This window comes from Prosopis cineraria, unplaced genomic scaffold (assembly GCF_029017545.1).
Source record: "Prosopis cineraria cultivar Desert tree isolate PC_DT_omini unplaced genomic scaffold, ASM2901754v1 PC3, whole genome shotgun sequence".
In the NCBI taxonomy this organism is placed as follows: Eukaryota; Viridiplantae; Streptophyta; class Magnoliopsida; order Fabales; family Fabaceae; genus Prosopis; species Prosopis cineraria.
Window position 1 is genome coordinate 46,710,912 of NW_026555334.1, and position 18,908 is coordinate 46,729,819.

Sequence of the window (18,908 nt, forward strand, 5' to 3'; positions counted from 1 at the left end):
TAACGGAGAAACCGAACTTGATTAATATAGCATAAATTTCATTTAAATGTATATATTGACGCCCACCTTACTATTATGGTGAATCTCTTTCTACTGAAATAACCAATAGGAGATATACACACCTATTATCATATATCGTTTTGCTTGCATGCTATACAAAAAGATATAGTCTATATTTTATGAAACCCTAGATAAGGTTATGCTGAACAGCAATTCAGGGGAGGGCGCCATCCATGGCTGTATTCCACCACCCTTTCCTTTCTGAGATGGAGGATGATAAGTTTTCCATTTCTTTTTCCTTCTTTACACCAGCCTTCTTTTCTGTAGCAACTGGATTCTGCAAGGTGCAACAGGTTTCGAGTAAAAACCAATCAGAATATTTGGGCCTGTTACCTCCACTTTATTTTTCATTATTCATTCAAATTTGAGGGAAAAAATTTGGTAAATATGTACAACCTCCTGCTTTGACCTTCAAATACATCAATGAGTCACAAACTTTAAAAGAAATGAAGTGTATATCACTAAAATCTTAGCATGTATATTTCTTAAGATCAAATTGTGTAATTAAGAGTTTTGGGGCTAGAATAATCATCCACTACAATGAAGATAGCATGACATTAAGATAACTTATTTAAGTATTTTATTATCCAAAAAAACAGCAACCCCATTTAACAAAATATCAAGTTATGCCTTTATCTATTTCCCTCCCCATGTCAAAAGTAAGAACACAATCTATATAAGAACGAATTTTTGTTTATTTTTTATAATTTTGCTAACCCTATCTACTCAACATTTCTAGAACACAACTCATTTCCACATGGGGGAAGGCATTTAAGCACAAGTACAAGGAAATGCACACAATTTAAGTAAATAATCCCAGGTATGTCGATCGACTATCAAAAATCAGCTGTGGTCCACTAACGGAACAACTTCTAGGATGGGGAAAAAAGAGAGACAAAAGGAAAAGCGTCGTTATATACCATTTTTATCTTGCAAAGTAAATAATTTAATGAATTCCATGTACAAGTAAAGGTTTAGAAGAATGCATTAACAACTGATTAAAAATTATGTATTTAAGCAGCCAAATAATTTCTTCCTTCCAAAGGAAAAGGAAATCTACTCTATCAAAGGCATAATATCAGATAAGCACAACAAAATGCAGAGTTAAGATGGGAAGAATAAGATACTTACACGTGGTTGCATGGAAGCCAGTGATGATTGGTAAGGCAGAGTGGCACAGGAGGGGGGGTCACAATTGAGAGGGGCCTCATTGAGGTTGATGAGAGGGGGACTATGAGAGGCGATTTTTTGGGAAGGTGGGGTTGCCAATGGTGGCGGAGAGAGAAAAGGAGGGAAGGACATGGCGACATGGGTTAAAGTAGCAGAGCTTATAGGGCGTCTCTCTGCTTGTGGCTTAACAAGGGAGGATGGCTCAGACCACGGAGGTGGCTCAGGGAAGGATGAAGAGGAAGCAGAGGATGGGGTTGGGACCACATCCTGAGGCGACATGATAGCTATCTTTGGCCATATGAAGGTCCCCTGAGGCTGGCAAATTCTGAATCCGCTTTTCAACCTTTCAATTTTCGCTGCCCTATCCTCGGCAGCTTGCCACCCACTTTCTGCCATCCTTTGGATATCGTCATCTGATCGTTCTGCTTCACCGGTTGCTGCTTTCTTTTCATTATTTTTATGTCCTTCTTGCTCTTTCGTCTCTCCCTCATCTCTCACTGCAACCATTACTCTTGCTGGTGATGGCAATAACGCCGGAAGCATTACTGATTCAGATGTTGGCTCCTCGCTTGATTTTAACGTCATCATCTGTTCCTGCACCATGTTCACTCCCTGTGAGACTAAATGACTATATTACAATAAGGTCAATCATCAGCAAAAATTACTGCATATTTAACATACAAATCGAACTTTTGTGAACTATATGTGGCAGGTTCTATCCTATGATAAGCAGCATTGACCCTGGAGACCTCCAGTAGAATCACATACTATTTGTTAGAGAAAGTAGACAGGCCTTTTTATTGTCATAATGGGATAAGATAAAATTTTTACAAAGCTTGCCTTCATCCCTAGTCCGCTTATCAACTACACAGTCAATATATATACCGGGACTTCATATTAAAAAATTAAAAATATACAAGGACTGCATATTAAAAATTTAACTTCAATATCAAGACTCGAAACTTGCTCAGTCTAGCACCATCCATTAATACCGAGATTTTGAGAAATTAAAGCAAATTTAGTTTTAGAGGGCGGGAAAAAAGTATGCTTTAAACATTAGTTATACCTCCATCTTGGCCAAAGCCATGGAAATATCCTTCAGTTGTTCCTCAATTTTAGACTTCTTATTCACCAAATCTTTATACATCTCCTGCGATAAAGCGATTATATAAATAGTTACAACAACGGTCAACAAATCATAGAGACCTTCCATGTTGAGCTAAGCACATCAGCAAGCCTTAGGTTTAACGTTATGAATATTACCTGCAGAGTAAACAAGGAACCGCCTCTTTCCAAATTGAAATTGTTTGACAAACAAGAATTAGTCGTCGTCATAATAGCCAATTGTTCCTCTCTCTTCTTGTATACTAATTGCTGCATTTCACTAGTTGTAACGCAAAGGAGATGGCATATTAATATTTGAGTAATATCTGCGAATAAAGTTGAACTTAAGTATATACACTTATGACATAGTGAACAAGTCTGCATACTCGTACTATTACCAACATGGAATGATCAAATAATGTTGAGAAATAGAGCTTACTGTTTTAGTTTCGACAGTTCTTTCTTTATCTCTCGAAGTTCTCTCGCACAAATGGGATCCTGGGACGGGTTATCCCCAGGTTTCCATCCGGGGGGCGGAGTCCAATAGGGATCTTGAACACCTGCTTCCTGTCTGATTTTAACCAGATCAGCACTCTCCAACCAGTATTCCATCGCTCCCTCAGCATTGTGTCGTCGTCGAAATCTCTCAGTTCCGCCAGGAGCCACTTTCCCGGCCATGTGTTTTAGCAAATGATCTAGTAAACCCGTATCACCGATCAGCTTTCGAGCCTCTGATCTCAAGGCTGGCCTCAATATTGGTTTTTCAAAAACGGCTCCTTTGGCTTTCATCACTTTTAGCATGTTCTCCTCTGCTAACTTATACCTTCAAATAAACAAGGTACTATTATAGATTGCAACCACTAAATGTATAATTGCAAAGAGGCTTCAGAATGATCAACCACCATTTTTAAGTTTACAGAATTATTATTTATTAATAATCAAATATTTATTACCTCTCGGCAGACCATCTGTCAATTGAAACTTTATGTTTCTTTTTGTTGTATACGACGAGTTGATTCTGCCTGCCATGGTGTGCTTTCTTCAATCTTTGAACCTCGCTACATTCATTGTGATTTCTCTTACTTTTACGAGTTGTCCTGATGATTTCATTCGACACTTCCTTTCTAAACTCCTTTTCTTCCCATTTCTTTCTCTTTCTATCAGTCATTTCCCCTCTCTCATTTTCTTCCTTTGCATCTAACCCAGTGTCTTTCACAGATCCTGATAAAGATTCTGAATTGTTCTTCTCATGCTGGGCTAAGAATCGAACTGGTCGACGCTTGCCCCACTGAACCATCCCGGAATATTTGAGCTGAGACCAGCATGAGCCCTTCTTGGAAACCTGCAGATCCGTTTCCTCATCAATGAATAATGTGCTTTTAGCCGTTTGATCTTCTTCAGAGGTTGTAATCCAGAAACTCCATGAGTTTCCTCTTTCTGCTAACTCCTCCGTCGAGACTCTCCTGTATAGCGCACTACAAGCAAAACCTGATTCCATCACATACTTTTCGTCGAGTGCGGGGATCTTCTTTTTATCTTGTCTCCCATAGTTTGCATCGTAGAACTGCGTGCGAACAGACTGCATGCTTGGGTACCTAACCGACACTTGAAGACCGCCCATGTCACTGAGCTGAACCCACTCGTCAAGAAAAGTAAACGACGTAAAGATTTGATTTTTATATAGCAGAACATTTACAAAGAAGGGTAGTGAGGTTAGAAGACATACCATGACAACACGGACAAACTTTAAATGATCTGGGCGGTTAGGTGGAAGGTTGGAATGATCGATTTCATAAAATCGGCCCACTTTTAAAAACTCACAAGCCCCTGAAGTTATTTAACAAAGTGACAATCGGTTAATATAAAGGACAATAATAGAATCAGCAAATACGCTTACGCTATCAGGGAACAGATGAAAGAGCAAGCAAATGGATAAAAAAAAGTGTGGATCAAAGACTATCAGAGGATGATTGGAAAAGAAGGAGGGTGCATGGTGTTGCTCCTACCTGGGGTACAGATTGGTACAGAGGTGAGTGGAGATAGCAGAATATGTTTGTCCAAACATGGGTTGTGAGTGCCATCGACGTCGCCGTGTTCCTTCTTTTTCATGTACAATCTTTCCTGCAAAAGTATCCCATAATCTCATTCAATTAACTGTTTCTCTTTTGCCGTAATATGATCAGTTGTCTAGAAATTATATACTAGTATAATAATTAATTTTTAATTTCAATAATAATGAAAAACATGCGCTCGCGCTACAAGGCTGCAACATATCATTATCAATGTGACAATTTCATCTTTTCACCCAAAAAATACAATTCTCTTTGTATGATATATATGGCTACACATGACAAGAAACCGAATTAAAGTGATTTCCATGTTGGAGGTTCATTAAAACTGTGAAATATTGTACACGCCACGAAGAGTGCGAAATTGAGAGGGCAAAAAAGTTGATTGCACATGGCAAGAAGGCATACTTTTTATTAAAGGAAGATGAGGAATGAGAAATAACAAACGAATTCATAATTCTAACATAGATGCACGCAAGATAATGACACGTATAGGAAGGGAGGGAGGGAGAAACCATAGCTTTAGCGGCACCGTCGTCCAATTGCTTCATAAACTGCAGAAATGCACGGCTTTAGTATTCAACTTGAATGATAACAGAACACCAAAAAAGAGCGTGGACAAGAAAACTGTTGCAGAAATTTGCAAATATAGTACTTCTAAGTTCAAGTAAAATGTCTCCCATATTTGATTCTCATATTAAATGCAGATGCATGAAATTAAATTGTGTCCGAAACAACAAATTTCGTGATTAAAGAAAATTAAGAGTAACGCGAAATTCCCCCTTCCCTCCGTAAGTTCACTGGGCTTGCAATCATGTCTAATAGAACTATCTCTGTCGGGAACCAAAGCTACCGGAATAACAGAAAGCCTGTATTCTCGGAAAGAAAATGCGGAGCAAATCTGTTATGTACGGAACAAAGGGAGCAGTGATGAAAGCATTGTATTGTAACAGGGAACTTGACATCCCTGAAAACGGTAGGCGAAGTTGATCAAGTATTGAGATAAACCTGCGAATGGTTCGACAAGAATCAGCTTACAGCTTGAATCAACCAAGGATTGGATAATGCAAAAAAGATGATTTTATGTCGATGGGCTCTTCATTTCATCGTTCTGGTGTCAAAAGCACGAGAAAGACCTGATAGCTGAATCTGCTCTCAAAACAGCTTCTTTTTCATGACCTGGTGTTTGATTCCTGAGAAGAAAGGGGAGAAAATTCTAGGAAAGAAAATGGGGAGCAAATCTGTTATGGGCAGAGCAAATAGATTAGTTAGAGCTTTACACTGCACTCACGACGACTGGAAGGGGGGAGGGGGAGCAAGTAATCATTGTGAACGCCCATTGCGTTGCCGCTCACGTGCCAGATCGTTGGCTGTTCGATGATCCCCTGTTGTGGAGCGCTGCGTAGTCCAGTATTGACAATGTTCTGACCAATTTAGTAATGCCACGTGGAGTTGCTTAGGCTCCATTTGAACTGTCATGCCCTGATTAGTGCAAGAATCATGCCGTCACATGAGAAGCAGGATGATATAATTTGTGGTGTCTTTCCGGTTGTTATATCTTGCTGCTTGTCTAACGAATTACCAAACGTGTGTCATCTCTCACTCTCGTCACCCCTCACGCGTTGAGTTGAGGTGATTCCTTGCAAATTATAAAATTATAATTTTAAATTATAAAACAAGTTAAATTATATAAAGATATGTTAAAATTTAAACTGTCTAAATAATATTTTCTTCTCAAACAATGATCAACTTATGTTTAATTCCAAATTTATATGAACAACTTGTTGACCGACAAAAATATTACAGACTAACATGTTTATTAATTTGTATACAGTATGCCATTAATTTAATTATATTATTCAAAATTTTAGAATCTTATTTATATTCATGATTCAAAAATTTTGAAAGATATGAAATTGCTTTCACATAGTTGAAATTCGTGTCATATGGTAATATGTAATTTAGCTTATAAATGCACATACTTCTTTAATAATTAGGGTAAAGAAACTTTATAATCCCCGTCTCAAACATTTTCAAATGAAATATACCTATATATATATATTTAAATTAAGCTAATATGTGGCTTTCACGAGTCACAAGCAATCAAAATAGTAAAATACTCTATTTGATCTAATTAATAAGGATTTGACTCATAATTCAAATATTCCCTAATCATGATGAGTCTCTAAATCTAACTCACCTAAATTTTTTATTATAAAAAAATAATTAAAGATATTTTTATCTTTCAACTATTCATTCATATGCAGTACAACTTTTTCATTCAAGATTTAAAAATAGTATATTGAGTACTTTATTATTAAAAAGTTAATTTTAACTATTTTGATTGAAAAAATTACATAAAATAACCCATAAAATTGTAAATAAGTGCCATATAAAAAATCAATACATATCAAGTCCCTATAATAATAATAGGTCAAATTTGTATATTGACTTTTTACATAGATAATGAATAACATTTGTATTACTTAATTTAGGGGAACTAATTAATATTATTTTTATAGGGTACTTATGTGTAATTTTATGAGTCTTTTTTTAAGATTTCTGATATTTTGTATAATTTTTTAGTTAATTTAAAGTTAAAATTAACTTTTTTAATAAAAACATGTTCAATGCTGAATTTTCAAATATTTAGTGAGGAAAATTGCAGGGTAAAAACATCCTCCAACCTGATTTAAAAAAACTAATTGTGCTCTGCAAACTACTATGCATTTGCTGACTGTTGTATTCTCTCGCGCTTAAAATATCACCTGTTGTTCACCTATATCATTCATCTGAAATCTACCCATTCTTATTGTGACACGACACTTATAATTCGTGCCATGGGAAGAATGCGGCTGACAAACTATTCATTAGAATGAACGTGTTTGCATCTGATGGTTGCCGGAATGCTCGGAGACATATTGCTTGTAAATCTTCGGCGAAACGGCCCTGTTTACGTGTGGATATCCGATTTGGCTGTTAAGGCACAAATTTCCCGTTGGATGCCAGGATATATAGAGTGCTAGGTAGCCCAGTATTTAGAAATGTATGAACCAGTAAAGTACTGCCACGTAGTGATATAGTAGACACCTTTGACATGTCATCTTCTGATTGGTTTAATATAATTCCTGACATCTTTCTCACCGGTATGTTTTGCCGCTCGTGTATGGAATCTCCAAATGCGTGTCATCATCTCTCATCCCTCACGCGTGCTCACTCGCGCATGGTGAACGTTCCCACGCATACTCTAACGGGGGCAATTGCCCCCCACAGTTGAAAAAAAAAAAAAAACAAATTAGGGAAAATTATTATTAAGGATCTGAAGAAAATAATATTTAAATACCAAATTATAAATTTTAAAAAATAAAATTGCCCATATTCAAATCTCCTATATTTTTTTAACCACCTCTCAAATTAAATTTGACAGTTACAACAATGATAAATAAACAAATAATACTAAAAATCAAAGCAACTAAAATATCTCTCATGCTTTAAAAAGTATATTGACTTAATTTTTTAAAAGTAATGATTTTAAAAGTAATAAATTTAAATTTATATTGAATTAATTTTTTAAAAGTAATTATTTTCAAATTAATAATTTTTAAATTATATTGACTTAATTTTTAAAAATTAATGATTTTAAAAATAAATATTTTTCAATTATATTGACTTAATTTTTTAAAAGTAATGATTTCAAAATTATATTCAATTAATTATTTTTTAAAATATATTGATTTAATTAAATTATATTTTTGTTTTTATTTCTGTGAAATTGAAATCTGCACAGTTTTATTTGTAAATTAATTTTTTTTACAACTTATGCAATACTTCACATTGATTTTAAGGTATTATTAATAGATTTTATATTAAATTTATAATAGTCAGTTATACATATCTTGGTCTTTCAACCTAATTTTAATTTTTTTGATCATTTATAATAAATTTTAACAGCATTAAATTTCTCTTCCTAATTTTTCCAAAAAAGGATTCATTATCCTAAATAAATTTAGCTGCTTTCTTTGAAAAATTTCAGTTGCTGCCATCATTAAAATTTAGATAGAGTATAGGAGTATGTTATAACCTTAACTAGTAATAGTTTTAAAATGTGGAATAATAATTTAGAAAATTTTGTTTACACAAATTTTTACCACAGTAATAGTTTTAAAAATTTGTAATTTGTGTGGGTCATTTTTTATAATTTTAATAACAAATTTATATCAATTAATAATTGATGTTAACTTTTGTTAATAGTAGGAATAACATTGTATTGTTTTCAAATCTTGAAGGAAAACATTGCAAGAAAAAAAAAAGCTTATAATCTCATATTCTCTTGAACCCTATTATAAAATAAATTTTGGAAAATAGCAATGAAGGATCATCCGTGAAAGTTTATATTAGTTAAGGATCATTTTTTAAATTTTGAATGAAAAAAAGCTCAAATGGACTGTTATTAACTTAAAATAAATTGTTAAAATTTAAATAGATACTTGTTGATAAAAAACTAACTTGAATTAATAAGTATTTATTTGAGTTTTGATAACAAGTAATTCTTGATTGATATAAATTTTCTTTAGCAGTCATTGGTTGATATCTTCTCAATAAACTTTTATTGCTCAAATATGTTGTGGCATATGGAAATATAAATACAATTGGCTAGAACTGTCAATTAGGGCTGACCTGTGAAGGGCCATGGCCTAAACAAGCTAGCCCTATTAAGCCGATTATACATCAAAGCCCCATTTTGATCAACTTGCCCCTGGCCCTCAAGACTAAAGGGTCAGCCTAATATTTTCTTTCATTTTTCATTTCAAAAATCTAAAAAAATATATTTGAAATTTTAAAAAAGTTATTTTACATAATATTAAGTCCATAAACATAAATTTAAGTCAATACACACAACAATAAATTTAAATCTAATAAAAAACAAAATCACAAAATCAATACTAATAACAATCAGACTTGCCAACATCATCAACTGAATCTTGATGATTTTCATTGTCATTAACATTAATATAATTTCACTCTTCTCCTTATGGAGCCTAACCAATGACAAAGATATTAATCTTTTTATATATTCCTTCTTCATCCTCATAATATAAGACTTAAGTTTTAGAATCAATGTAGTATTTAACTTTTTAATATTAAAATTTTAAAAAAATATATAAGAGAGCTTAAAAGGACCTACCCTTTTATTATAGGGCCTTTTCAACCCTAAATTGTTATTTTATACTTTAAAACAGTGGCTTGACCTTGAATTTTTTTCAATCAGGCTCTAATTGATGGCTCCACAATTGGCAATCTTTAATTGGAGGCAAATGATTAACATAGTTCCAAAACAAAGAGAGTAGCACTTGAGGCTGTGGCTGCCCAAACCTAATTGGTTAATTAAATGTCAATGGTTTTGATTGATTTAAAAAAACAACGAATCTTAGGGGAACTCGTTTACTGGTGCAGATAGAAATTAGATAAAAAGGTTTCATTCACCAGGCCCTTAAATACTATCATAACATAGTAGTCGACTTTGTAGCCATTCTGAAAGGACTTTGCCTATATTGAAAAGATAAGTTATATCAAGTCAATTTTTATTATTATATTGAGTTAAAATATATTTTTAATTCTCTAACTTTATATAAAGTATTAGTCATTTAATTTTATAAAATATATTTTTAATACTTTAATCCTAACATTATTAATCTCAAATAATTATTTTTGTGCAGATTATTATTATTTTTTTAAAAAAATTAAACTTAATCAGTTAGCATTTAAAAATATTTTGTTAATATTTAAAAGTACAGTATAAAATTTTCTTGTGATGAAACTAACAGTGTTAGGATTGGAAGATTAAAAATATGCTTTATAAAATTAAAAGACTAATATAAAACTTCGTATAAAGTTAAAGAATTAAAAATATATTTTAGTTGTTATATTTTGACTCCATTGAATAAATCTCCCTCATTACGCATGGACATGCCTAAAACCATCTGTTTATCTGATATATCAAGAAGATCACGAACATCATGCGTCGTTGAGTCATTACTCTAGGTCTCGTTTATCCGGATATTTTAAAATAATAATAAATAAATTTGAAAATCATGTCCTTTTCAAATGGGTATTTGATTGAGAAACTGGCATTTATTTTAGGTAGAAAAATCAGAATATTTCGAAGAAGGGAAGGAAAGAAACAGGTTCCCTATCATTTAAATTCTCTCGTACATAGGAAGATTGGAACTAAAAAAAACCAATCAAAATCTGCTCTTTTGAAAATAATAAAACAAAATATACCATAGAATTAAAACTCAAATCGACCCAGGCCATTAATTTGTAGGAATCATATTTCCGGATTAAATAAAAAACACAAAAAGGTAGTAAAAAAAAAAAGGCAAAGAAAAGAAGGGATTGAAACATTAACACCGAAAAAGATAAATGTTTATTTTTATCCTTGAAATATCTTTTTAGATGAGTATTCTAACATTTTTATTGAAGTAATTTTATTCTTAAAGTTATTAAATCGGGATATTTTTATCATTTTTATTAAAATTTTTAATAGTCAACATTTAATGTCAACGTTAAAAATTTAACAATAATGATAAAAATGTTCTTTTTTAATAAATTTAGAAATAAAATTATTTCAATAAAAATATTAAAATATTAGGTGTTTTTTAAAAAAATACAAGGCAAAAATGCTGATTAACCTGACTAAAATGGCAATAGCTCAGCATGGGGTTGGCAGTTGGTCCCCTACACTTTTGGTGGCGGACGAGCGGAGAGGCACCAAGAAGCGGAGCGACAAAGCACAGGCGGGCGGGGGGAGTGGCGCAGAGGAGACCTTGCAGCTTTTCACTGTTAGACACAAAGCTGTCCGAACAAATAACTGCCACTTTGGAGGAAATGAGATTCGTTATCATTCGTAACGGTATTTTGAAATGGGAGACTCGTCTCGTACTCTCCTCTCCGCCCGCACCTTTCCAGCCTGCCCTGCCTGCGTGCGCTTTTTTTTTTTTTTTGGCCTAGCTACGATGGTGTCTGCGCTTGGCTTCAACAAACTTCATTTACATTAATATGCCTATAGTTTGTCAAATTAAATTCATTATTAAATAGATAGTTGAATTTATATATTTGATAATAAATTTCTTTTGAATGTACTGGTTGGAGATAAACCAGCTGCGACTGCTAATGGTGCCCAGGATTAAATAATGCAGTGCAAGAAAGATGATTTTATGTCGATGTGCTTTTTGTTTCATCATGAATGTCTTAAAAGTACGAGAGATGCCTCATAGCTGAATGATCTGCTCTTAAAACAGCTTCTTTTTCATGCCCTGGTCCTGCTGTTTGCTTCCTGAGAAGAAAAGCGAGAAAATGGGGAGCAAGCCTGTCATGGCAGGACAAATGGAGCAGTCAGTGAGCGCGTGAGAGAGAGACGGCAAGTAATCAATGCGCTCAGCTCAGGTGCCATATCGTTGGCTGTTGTATAATCCCCTCTTAAAATCAACAGAATAATTTAAATTTCGATATGATTAGTATCATTAACTCAAATGTTTATCACTCAATAGCAATAATAAAAAATTTAAAATTGATATAAAAAAACTAAGGACACACGTGCACAATATATATATATATATATATAAGAATTAAAAAATAATTGGCATCTTGACCTATTAGTAGTAAGCTACGTTTTTCGTTGAAAAATTTAATTAAAAATATTTAATAGTTATAAAATAAGGATTTTACAAATATAGCACATATTATGAGATTAAACTAAGAAAACAACATAACATTTATTATGTTTTGTATTGTAGTCGGTTTATTATATTTATTAATCATATATTGTTATATATTAATGATAAACTTTTTTTTTTAATTTTCAAAAATTTGATCTATAGTTTCTGCGCATAAGATTATTTTTTTTTTAGCCTAATGGACCAATTTATTTTATTAAGATTGTCCAAGCCAAAAAAAAAAAAAACATGTAGCCGGAGAGATATCCAAAGCCACGCGAGCAAGCCAATTAATATGTTCAAATTAGCACTCAACAAATTCATCGATGATTGAAATGTAATTACTATGATTCATAATTTGAATGGAAAATTGGAGATTCGATGATGATGATGATGATAATGGATGGATTGGATTGGATTGAATGGCTAGTCCAACGATAATTATTAATTGCGATGCATCTCATACAACTTGGAGCTTTCCTAATCTGGTTCTAGGATCCCTGATCTCAATGTTCCAATGCATGTCGGAGAAATTGGCATTTCTAGCTTCTCTTCTCCACCTCAGTATCCTTTCCTCCATTCTCTGGCTAAGCCCACAGTATGATTGCAGCCCTCGTGGCATTTCCTCGTACACGTCCCACCACAACTGGTGAGCCGAGTCACTCGCAAACACGCGACGATCCTCCACGTCCCAATTGCAATCATAATCCTTGTAACACATCCATGGCTTCACCCCCAAATAATGCATCCCATACAATTCATCTTCTTCTATCTCCCTGGAATCCTTCAAACGATTTAGCCTCCACGGCAACCTGTGCCACCACGTGAACACCTCGTTCAGAAAGCCTTGGTCACCTTTATTATACGAGTCTAGTCGCCAAACTCTCCTCATTAATTCCTCAAACATGCACTGGGATGGCTCTATGATCATCAAGCCAGAGTTGAAGAACGTGCAGTCATTAGGTGCGGCTGATAGCTGAGGGTAGACGAAGAAATCGTCCATGTTTTTCAGTACCAGAAAGTCAGAATCTATGAAGATGATCTTGTCATAGTCAGTGAGCTGCCATATCCTGAGCTTACTGTAGTTCCACTCATTATAGGAACCTTTCTTGGCAAAGGGATTCGGGATGCGTTGAATGCGCTTGATCTTCCATCCCGCGGCTTCAAGTCCTTTGATGGACATGGGACTGATTGAATTGTCTGCGAGGAGGATGAGGTCCCTGGTGTAGTTGTAGAACTGAATGACGCTCACTGGGGTTTGGAGAATGCTTTGGGCTAAAGCAATTGCTCCACACACGTAGGCTTCTGAAGTGTGGAGCATCGTGACATAGGCCAATTTTGGCCTCGGGTCGTGCTTCAATACCTTCAATTCTGACAAATAAGCTCTCCACACCTCTTTGCCTGTCAAGCATTACCGGAAATAGCATGAAGTCTCCAATTACCGAATCTTTAATCATTATTGCCTCATAATGACGAGATATTAAGAAATCAGGGCCATATTATGACCTTCCTTAATGGTCACGATATTGGCTTTAAATGCTGATAAATGAGTTTGGAAAAGCAAGATAGCATGAGAACTTGTACAATGGATCTAAAACATACCCGTTTGGGCATAAGCAGGAGCAATCTGACATGATCCGGGAGGCATGAGAATTTTCTGCTTAAGCCTTGTTAACTCAGGCTTGTATACCCAATACTCACCTTGATGCATCAAAAGATCATCACATCTGAAAATCTCAATCATGGGACCACAATTTCCTATGAGCACAACATACACTTGTCTCCGATTATCTCCTTCCAGCTTCATCCACCCACCCTCCACTGCCAAATTAGCCACTACCAAATTCACTTGTAACCTAAACAAGTCCCTCACGCCTCTCTTCTCTGTTCTGTTACTATTCCCGCATGGAACTCTGGCCACCACCACGTTCACATCCTGGTAATTTTCCAACGTCGGCATAGGCATGTTTGGGCACTTTGGGTCGCCCCATTTGTGATCTTCGTCGATCCACTCGGGAAAAAAATCTTGCCATTTCAGATTCTTGTCAACACGATCGAATTTGACAGATACCGTCGGTAATACTTGTGGGTATGATTTGTACAATTGCTCGGACAGAGTATCGTGTTCTGCTTCGTCTATGTTAACCAGACCTACCTTGATCTTTTTGGTATAAATATCTCTTGCTATGGCATCAAACCAAGCAAGTCCGGTGTTCTGTTCCTGAACCTGAAGCAATACTCTTTGGGATTTCAATGGAGGCGTGTAGAGCAGCAGCGGGAGAGAGACAAGCAAGAGACAAAAGACGAAAGTTTTTTGTTGGAAAGACAAACGACAGAGGGAGGACTTAGAAGCCATTTGGTTTGGATTGGTGTGAGGTAGCGTCTCACTATTTTTGTGAAAGTTAATGAATGACATTAATTTGATTTATACTCGATGAAATGGAAATGGAGGATTTGCGTGTGGGGTGCACCTAGGTATCATTTTGCTGTCGCTCGCATAGATGCATGAATTTGATTGGGATGATTGGACCTCATTTGGTTGCTTGCCATTTTTAGCTTATCATTATCCTAATTAAAAAAAAAAGAAAAATGTTATTATGAAAGTAATTGTTAATTGATTTTTCATATATTTGATTGTATGGGCATTTAATTTTTCAAATGGCATGTCATTCAATTAAATTAAAATAAGGTAACCCTAAAAACTTGCCTTAATTAATAAGGTTTTAAAGGTTTTGAGTCAAGAAACAATATCTATGTTAGAACTTTGACATCAAAAAATTTAAATTAGGCTCAATCTAAATTAGTTTGAGCTTCATATAAAGTCCTCTTAACTCGATGTGAAGTAATATTAAGATATTGGATGTTATATGGGAAAAAAAATTGGATAACATTTATGGATTTATAGATATTGACAATAATATTGGATGTTGAAATCTTGAGCTACCGTTGTCCAGCATCGAACTAATTAATTATTGAAGAAGAGGGTACGTCTCTCATCAATTGAGGAATACGAACTAAACAAGACGTGCTACATAACATCCAATTTTAATGCGTAACTGACTAACTAATCCGCTACACAATCCCCTTCTAGAAAAGCATCTTTAGTCAATATCTATGTAATAATCCGGATAGCAAACATTTTTTATTTTCAATACTGATGATGAAGGGTGATTTTCACGCAAGGAAATCGGTGTAAATAATGCCTATTCTCTGATCAAATTCATGGCAACCCACTTGCACTTTTGCTTCAAATGGCTGAAATTGCAAATTTGTAAAACACCCGAAGAAGCGGGTTCGCTGAATCACATTTATATCCCCGACATGTCTTAAAAATAGATTTTCTGATGCTTTTATTTATTTATCTGTTTTTCTAAATTTTATAATCCTGTCTTTCCTAATATGCTGTGTTGTGGTGTTCGCTGTCTGTATTGTTTTATCTGTTTTGATGAATTGTTCAGTTTATTACCCCCCCCAAAAAATAAAAATTAATTGTCTTTCCCAATATACCACTGAAGAATTTGAATGTCGTGAAACGTGAGAGACTAGCTTGGGGTCCGAGCTTGTCCTTATATTCTTGAATTCCTGATATTTTTATCAAAGCCTGGCTCTCATATTTCTCATTCCCCACTAACATATTCGGTGGGCCAATTTGTAACCCACCCACAGAATTCTTTTGTCCTTGAAGGAAAGATCTGCTTGTTTTGCCCAGATGGCCCAAACAGATAGGAAAGCTTTGATTTGAAAGGAAACATGCATATTCTTTGGTAAGTTGTATGAGTATCTGAAATTGAAAGAAAAGAATGATCCTTTTAGAAAAATCAGTATTTTCAGATTTCTTGCTATTATCATCTGTCAACAGCACAGCAGAAACGCCCAAGTTTTTATTTATAAACTGTTCTCTGGAAACAGCCCCCAGAAGCAAATACTGTGATTAAGCCGCGTGGAGTCAATAAGGAGCAAAAATACAATAGCGTTCAACTTCAGAGGCATGGCTACAAAACCTGAGGCTTATAAATCACTAGAATTGGATGCCTCTGAAAGTTCTTGCAGCTCAAACGCTCCCCGAGTTCTGATGAAATTGTCGTGTGTTTTGGAGAGATCGATTCAGAGGAATGAGAAGCATAGGAGATCAGCAAAGAGGAGGGACCCTGTCACCATGTTTGATGGGACGAAAGCACCGAACATGAGCGTTAGACAGTATATGGAGCGCATTTACAAGTACTCAGGGTGCAGCACTTGTTGTTTTGTGATTGCGCAAATATACATGGACAGATATTTTCAACGAAAGGGTGGCTATCTCACGTCCTTCAATGTCCATCGCCTCCTGATCACAAGTGTCATGGTGGCAGCAAAATTTGTAGATGATGGGTAAGCACTGAATATATTGCAGAAGCAGGAGAAGAAGATAGATGGTAATGCGGTGGTGTAATTCTTTGAAAATATATATATATATATATATATATATTGCAGGTGTTACAGCAATGGGCACTATGCCAGGGTAGGAGGAGTTAGCACGGCAGAGATGAACAGAATGGAGTTGGAGTTCTTGTTCAATCTGGATTTTAGGCTCTTCGTTACCACCCAAGTCTTCTGCAAGTACTGTGAGAAGCTTGATCAAGTAACAGTTCAAGAATTTCAGACTCGGCATTCCACCATTGGCAGGAGAGGTGAAAAATAAACTCAGCAGAGGTAGGTAGTAGCTGCAAATCCGCACTATTTTAATTCTTAAACTCTTATTAAGAGTGCCAGTACTATACATAGCATTTTATATAGATATCATTGATAGAATATAATACAATGATGTGGAATTGCATGACACCTAATGAAATAAAACTTATATCACACATACTCCGAAGAAATCACGTCTATGAGGCAAAGTGAATTAAATTACCCAGTGCAAAGTGATTTACTTGTTTATAAAACCTAGAAACAGAAATAAGCCATAACAGTGCACATGGACAATACATGCTTGCTGCATCTTCATTTTGTTATCATGCAAGGTGAGGTAGAAGGTTGAGAAAAATTCAACTGCTCAAAGCTTTTGAAAGGATCGGGTGGTTCTGGTTGTTTAACTAGCTTGAAGCAATGAGGAAGCCGATTAGATTTGATTTTCCAATAGGTTAGATGAAACAATCCCAACCCAAAATTTACACTTAACTATATCCTACCATGATAGTAAAAGATTTACCTACCGTAGTAAAAAAGAGATAATCTATCTATCATGCTAAAAAAAAAAAAAACACTACTTTTATTTTTACCATAACATTTAGAACATGCCTAATTAACTAACATAAGCCCCTACCTATTATGGTAGAAAAAGTTTTAACATAACATTCAAAGATACCATAGCAGAAAAAAGTTAAAAATATTAAACTCATAATAAATTTATAATTAATTTACTGTCCATATGTATTATGGTAGGAAAGGAATAAACTCTTTTCTGCAGTCCACCACAATAGAAAAGGAATAACTCTGCACAATTATAACTCAAATAAATGATAAATTGAAACAAATAAATAAAAATATACATTAATGCCTCGGTCAAATCCCCTCAACTTGGACCCACCAATATGGAAAGAAATATCAATTAAATAAATAAAATGCCCAAGTCAGGTGGCCTTAGCTATAGCAGCAGGCTTCTTCCTCTCAAGCCATACTTCTCACAAAGTTGGTACTCCCTAAGTATGTTCCCTTCCCTAAACTCTACTATTAATTCTTGTAGCAATTAAGAAAGGAGTGAGATAATGTCTCAATAACTTCTTAAAGGTTATGATATATTCATAATTAGTAGATGATCGGATCTATTGAATTTTCACAAACATTTCACTTCACACTAATAATCATCACAAAGAAATTTCAAGTGTATAAAAATTCAATACAACAATTCCTACTAGCTAGCATGCTTAAAAAAGTTTTATCTAATATATAACCATCTCACATGTAACACAAGTATGCTAGAAAGTTTCATTCATACAACACAAGAACCTAGATAAAAGACACGAGAGTCCATCAACCTTGTCCAATAATTCAAGTATATAATATTCATAGAACATCAATGATATCAAACTAATATTACAGTTAAAAAGTATAAACTATTTGAAAGACACTATTAATAGATTAAAAATCCATTTTTATTTTGTATTAAGTTCTACCTTATCTCTTCCTTATTTTCTCAAGTTGAAGTTTCAGGCGAAAGGAGTCGGTGCCTGGCCAAAGGCTTCATTACTCCATATCAAACCTTAGCTTTCCCCTTCAACCAAATAAAGTGCCTAAAAAGATACCAAGCCTATCTCAACCCTAGTCAAAGGAACTAGGTACCTCATTCACATAATAAGGCCACTTTGTATGTGCCACATGGGGGAAAACATATAATCATGATCTTACCTTATTTCCTCTATTTTATCTCATAACCAACAGCCATCTCATAAATAGAACAATTCCAATACATTACGAAGTTGATTATAGTTTCATTTATCACATAATAATTCAATAATATTCAATGACCATGAACTTTCATCCAAAACAGTTATAATTGAGTCCTCACATCATAATTAAATTTTACATCATACGTCATATTTACATCATCATCATAGTTAAATTATACAATCAATCAAATCAATCAACATTTATCCAATTTTAAAGTTTCATACAAGCAACATAGCATTCCTAAGTGTCTCACTACACAATATAAACTCTCAATTTCTTTTTATTCTTTACTAGACCGAGTTTTCACAATACGTTATAATAGACATGCTTTATTAGATGTAATTTCATGTGAATATTATAAAAT

At 34.4% G+C, this 18,908-nt stretch overlaps 3 protein-coding genes across 7 annotated transcripts; 1 reads left to right on the forward strand and 2 right to left on the reverse strand.

The window, feature by feature from the left end:
* On the reverse strand, nucleotides 1–5,552 carry LOC129307071 (protein DYAD). The gene is made up of 10 exons (XM_054947936.1): nucleotides 5,412–5,552; nucleotides 4,919–4,957; nucleotides 4,341–4,455; nucleotides 4,061–4,161; nucleotides 3,288–3,964; nucleotides 2,774–3,157; nucleotides 2,494–2,614; nucleotides 2,297–2,380; nucleotides 1,192–1,824; nucleotides 1–337 (listed from the first exon to the last, which is right to left on the reverse strand). The coding sequence occupies exons 2-10, from the start codon at nucleotides 4,952–4,954 to the stop codon at nucleotides 215–217; spliced, it is 2,274 nt and encodes a 757-aa protein (XP_054803911.1). The 5' UTR covers nucleotides 4,955–4,957; nucleotides 5,412–5,552; the 3' UTR covers nucleotides 1–214.
* Nucleotides 5,553–12,400: 6,848 nt separating this feature from the next.
* On the reverse strand, nucleotides 12,401–14,558 carry LOC129307145 (putative UDP-glucuronate:xylan alpha-glucuronosyltransferase 4). Its single transcript, XM_054948026.1, has 2 exons — nucleotides 13,721–14,558; nucleotides 12,401–13,519 (listed from the first exon to the last, which is right to left on the reverse strand). Exons 1-2 carry the CDS (start codon nucleotides 14,532–14,534, stop codon nucleotides 12,579–12,581), a joined length of 1,755 nt encoding a protein of 584 aa, XP_054804001.1. The 5' UTR covers nucleotides 14,535–14,558; the 3' UTR covers nucleotides 12,401–12,578.
* Nucleotides 14,559–15,361: 803 nt separating this feature from the next.
* On the forward strand, nucleotides 15,362–18,505 carry LOC129306994 (cyclin-P3-1). Of its 5 annotated transcripts, none has more exons than XM_054947831.1 (3): nucleotides 15,362–15,882; nucleotides 16,028–16,486; nucleotides 16,589–17,008. In XM_054947831.1, the coding sequence occupies exons 2-3, from the start codon at nucleotides 16,107–16,109 to the stop codon at nucleotides 16,794–16,796; spliced, it is 588 nt and encodes a 195-aa protein (XP_054803806.1). In that variant the 5' UTR covers nucleotides 15,362–15,882; nucleotides 16,028–16,106; the 3' UTR covers nucleotides 16,797–17,008. The 5 variants fall into 5 exon arrangements, with proteins under 5 accessions (XP_054803806.1, XP_054803807.1, XP_054803810.1 ...); XM_054947835.1 differs by lacking the exon at nucleotides 15,362–15,882 and adding an exon at nucleotides 18,296–18,505 and having other exon boundaries at nucleotides 16,107–16,486; nucleotides 16,589–16,807; XM_054947834.1 differs by lacking the exon at nucleotides 15,362–15,882 and adding an exon at nucleotides 18,302–18,504 and having other exon boundaries at nucleotides 16,107–16,486; nucleotides 16,589–16,807.
* Nucleotides 18,506–18,908: the final 403 nt, after the last annotated feature.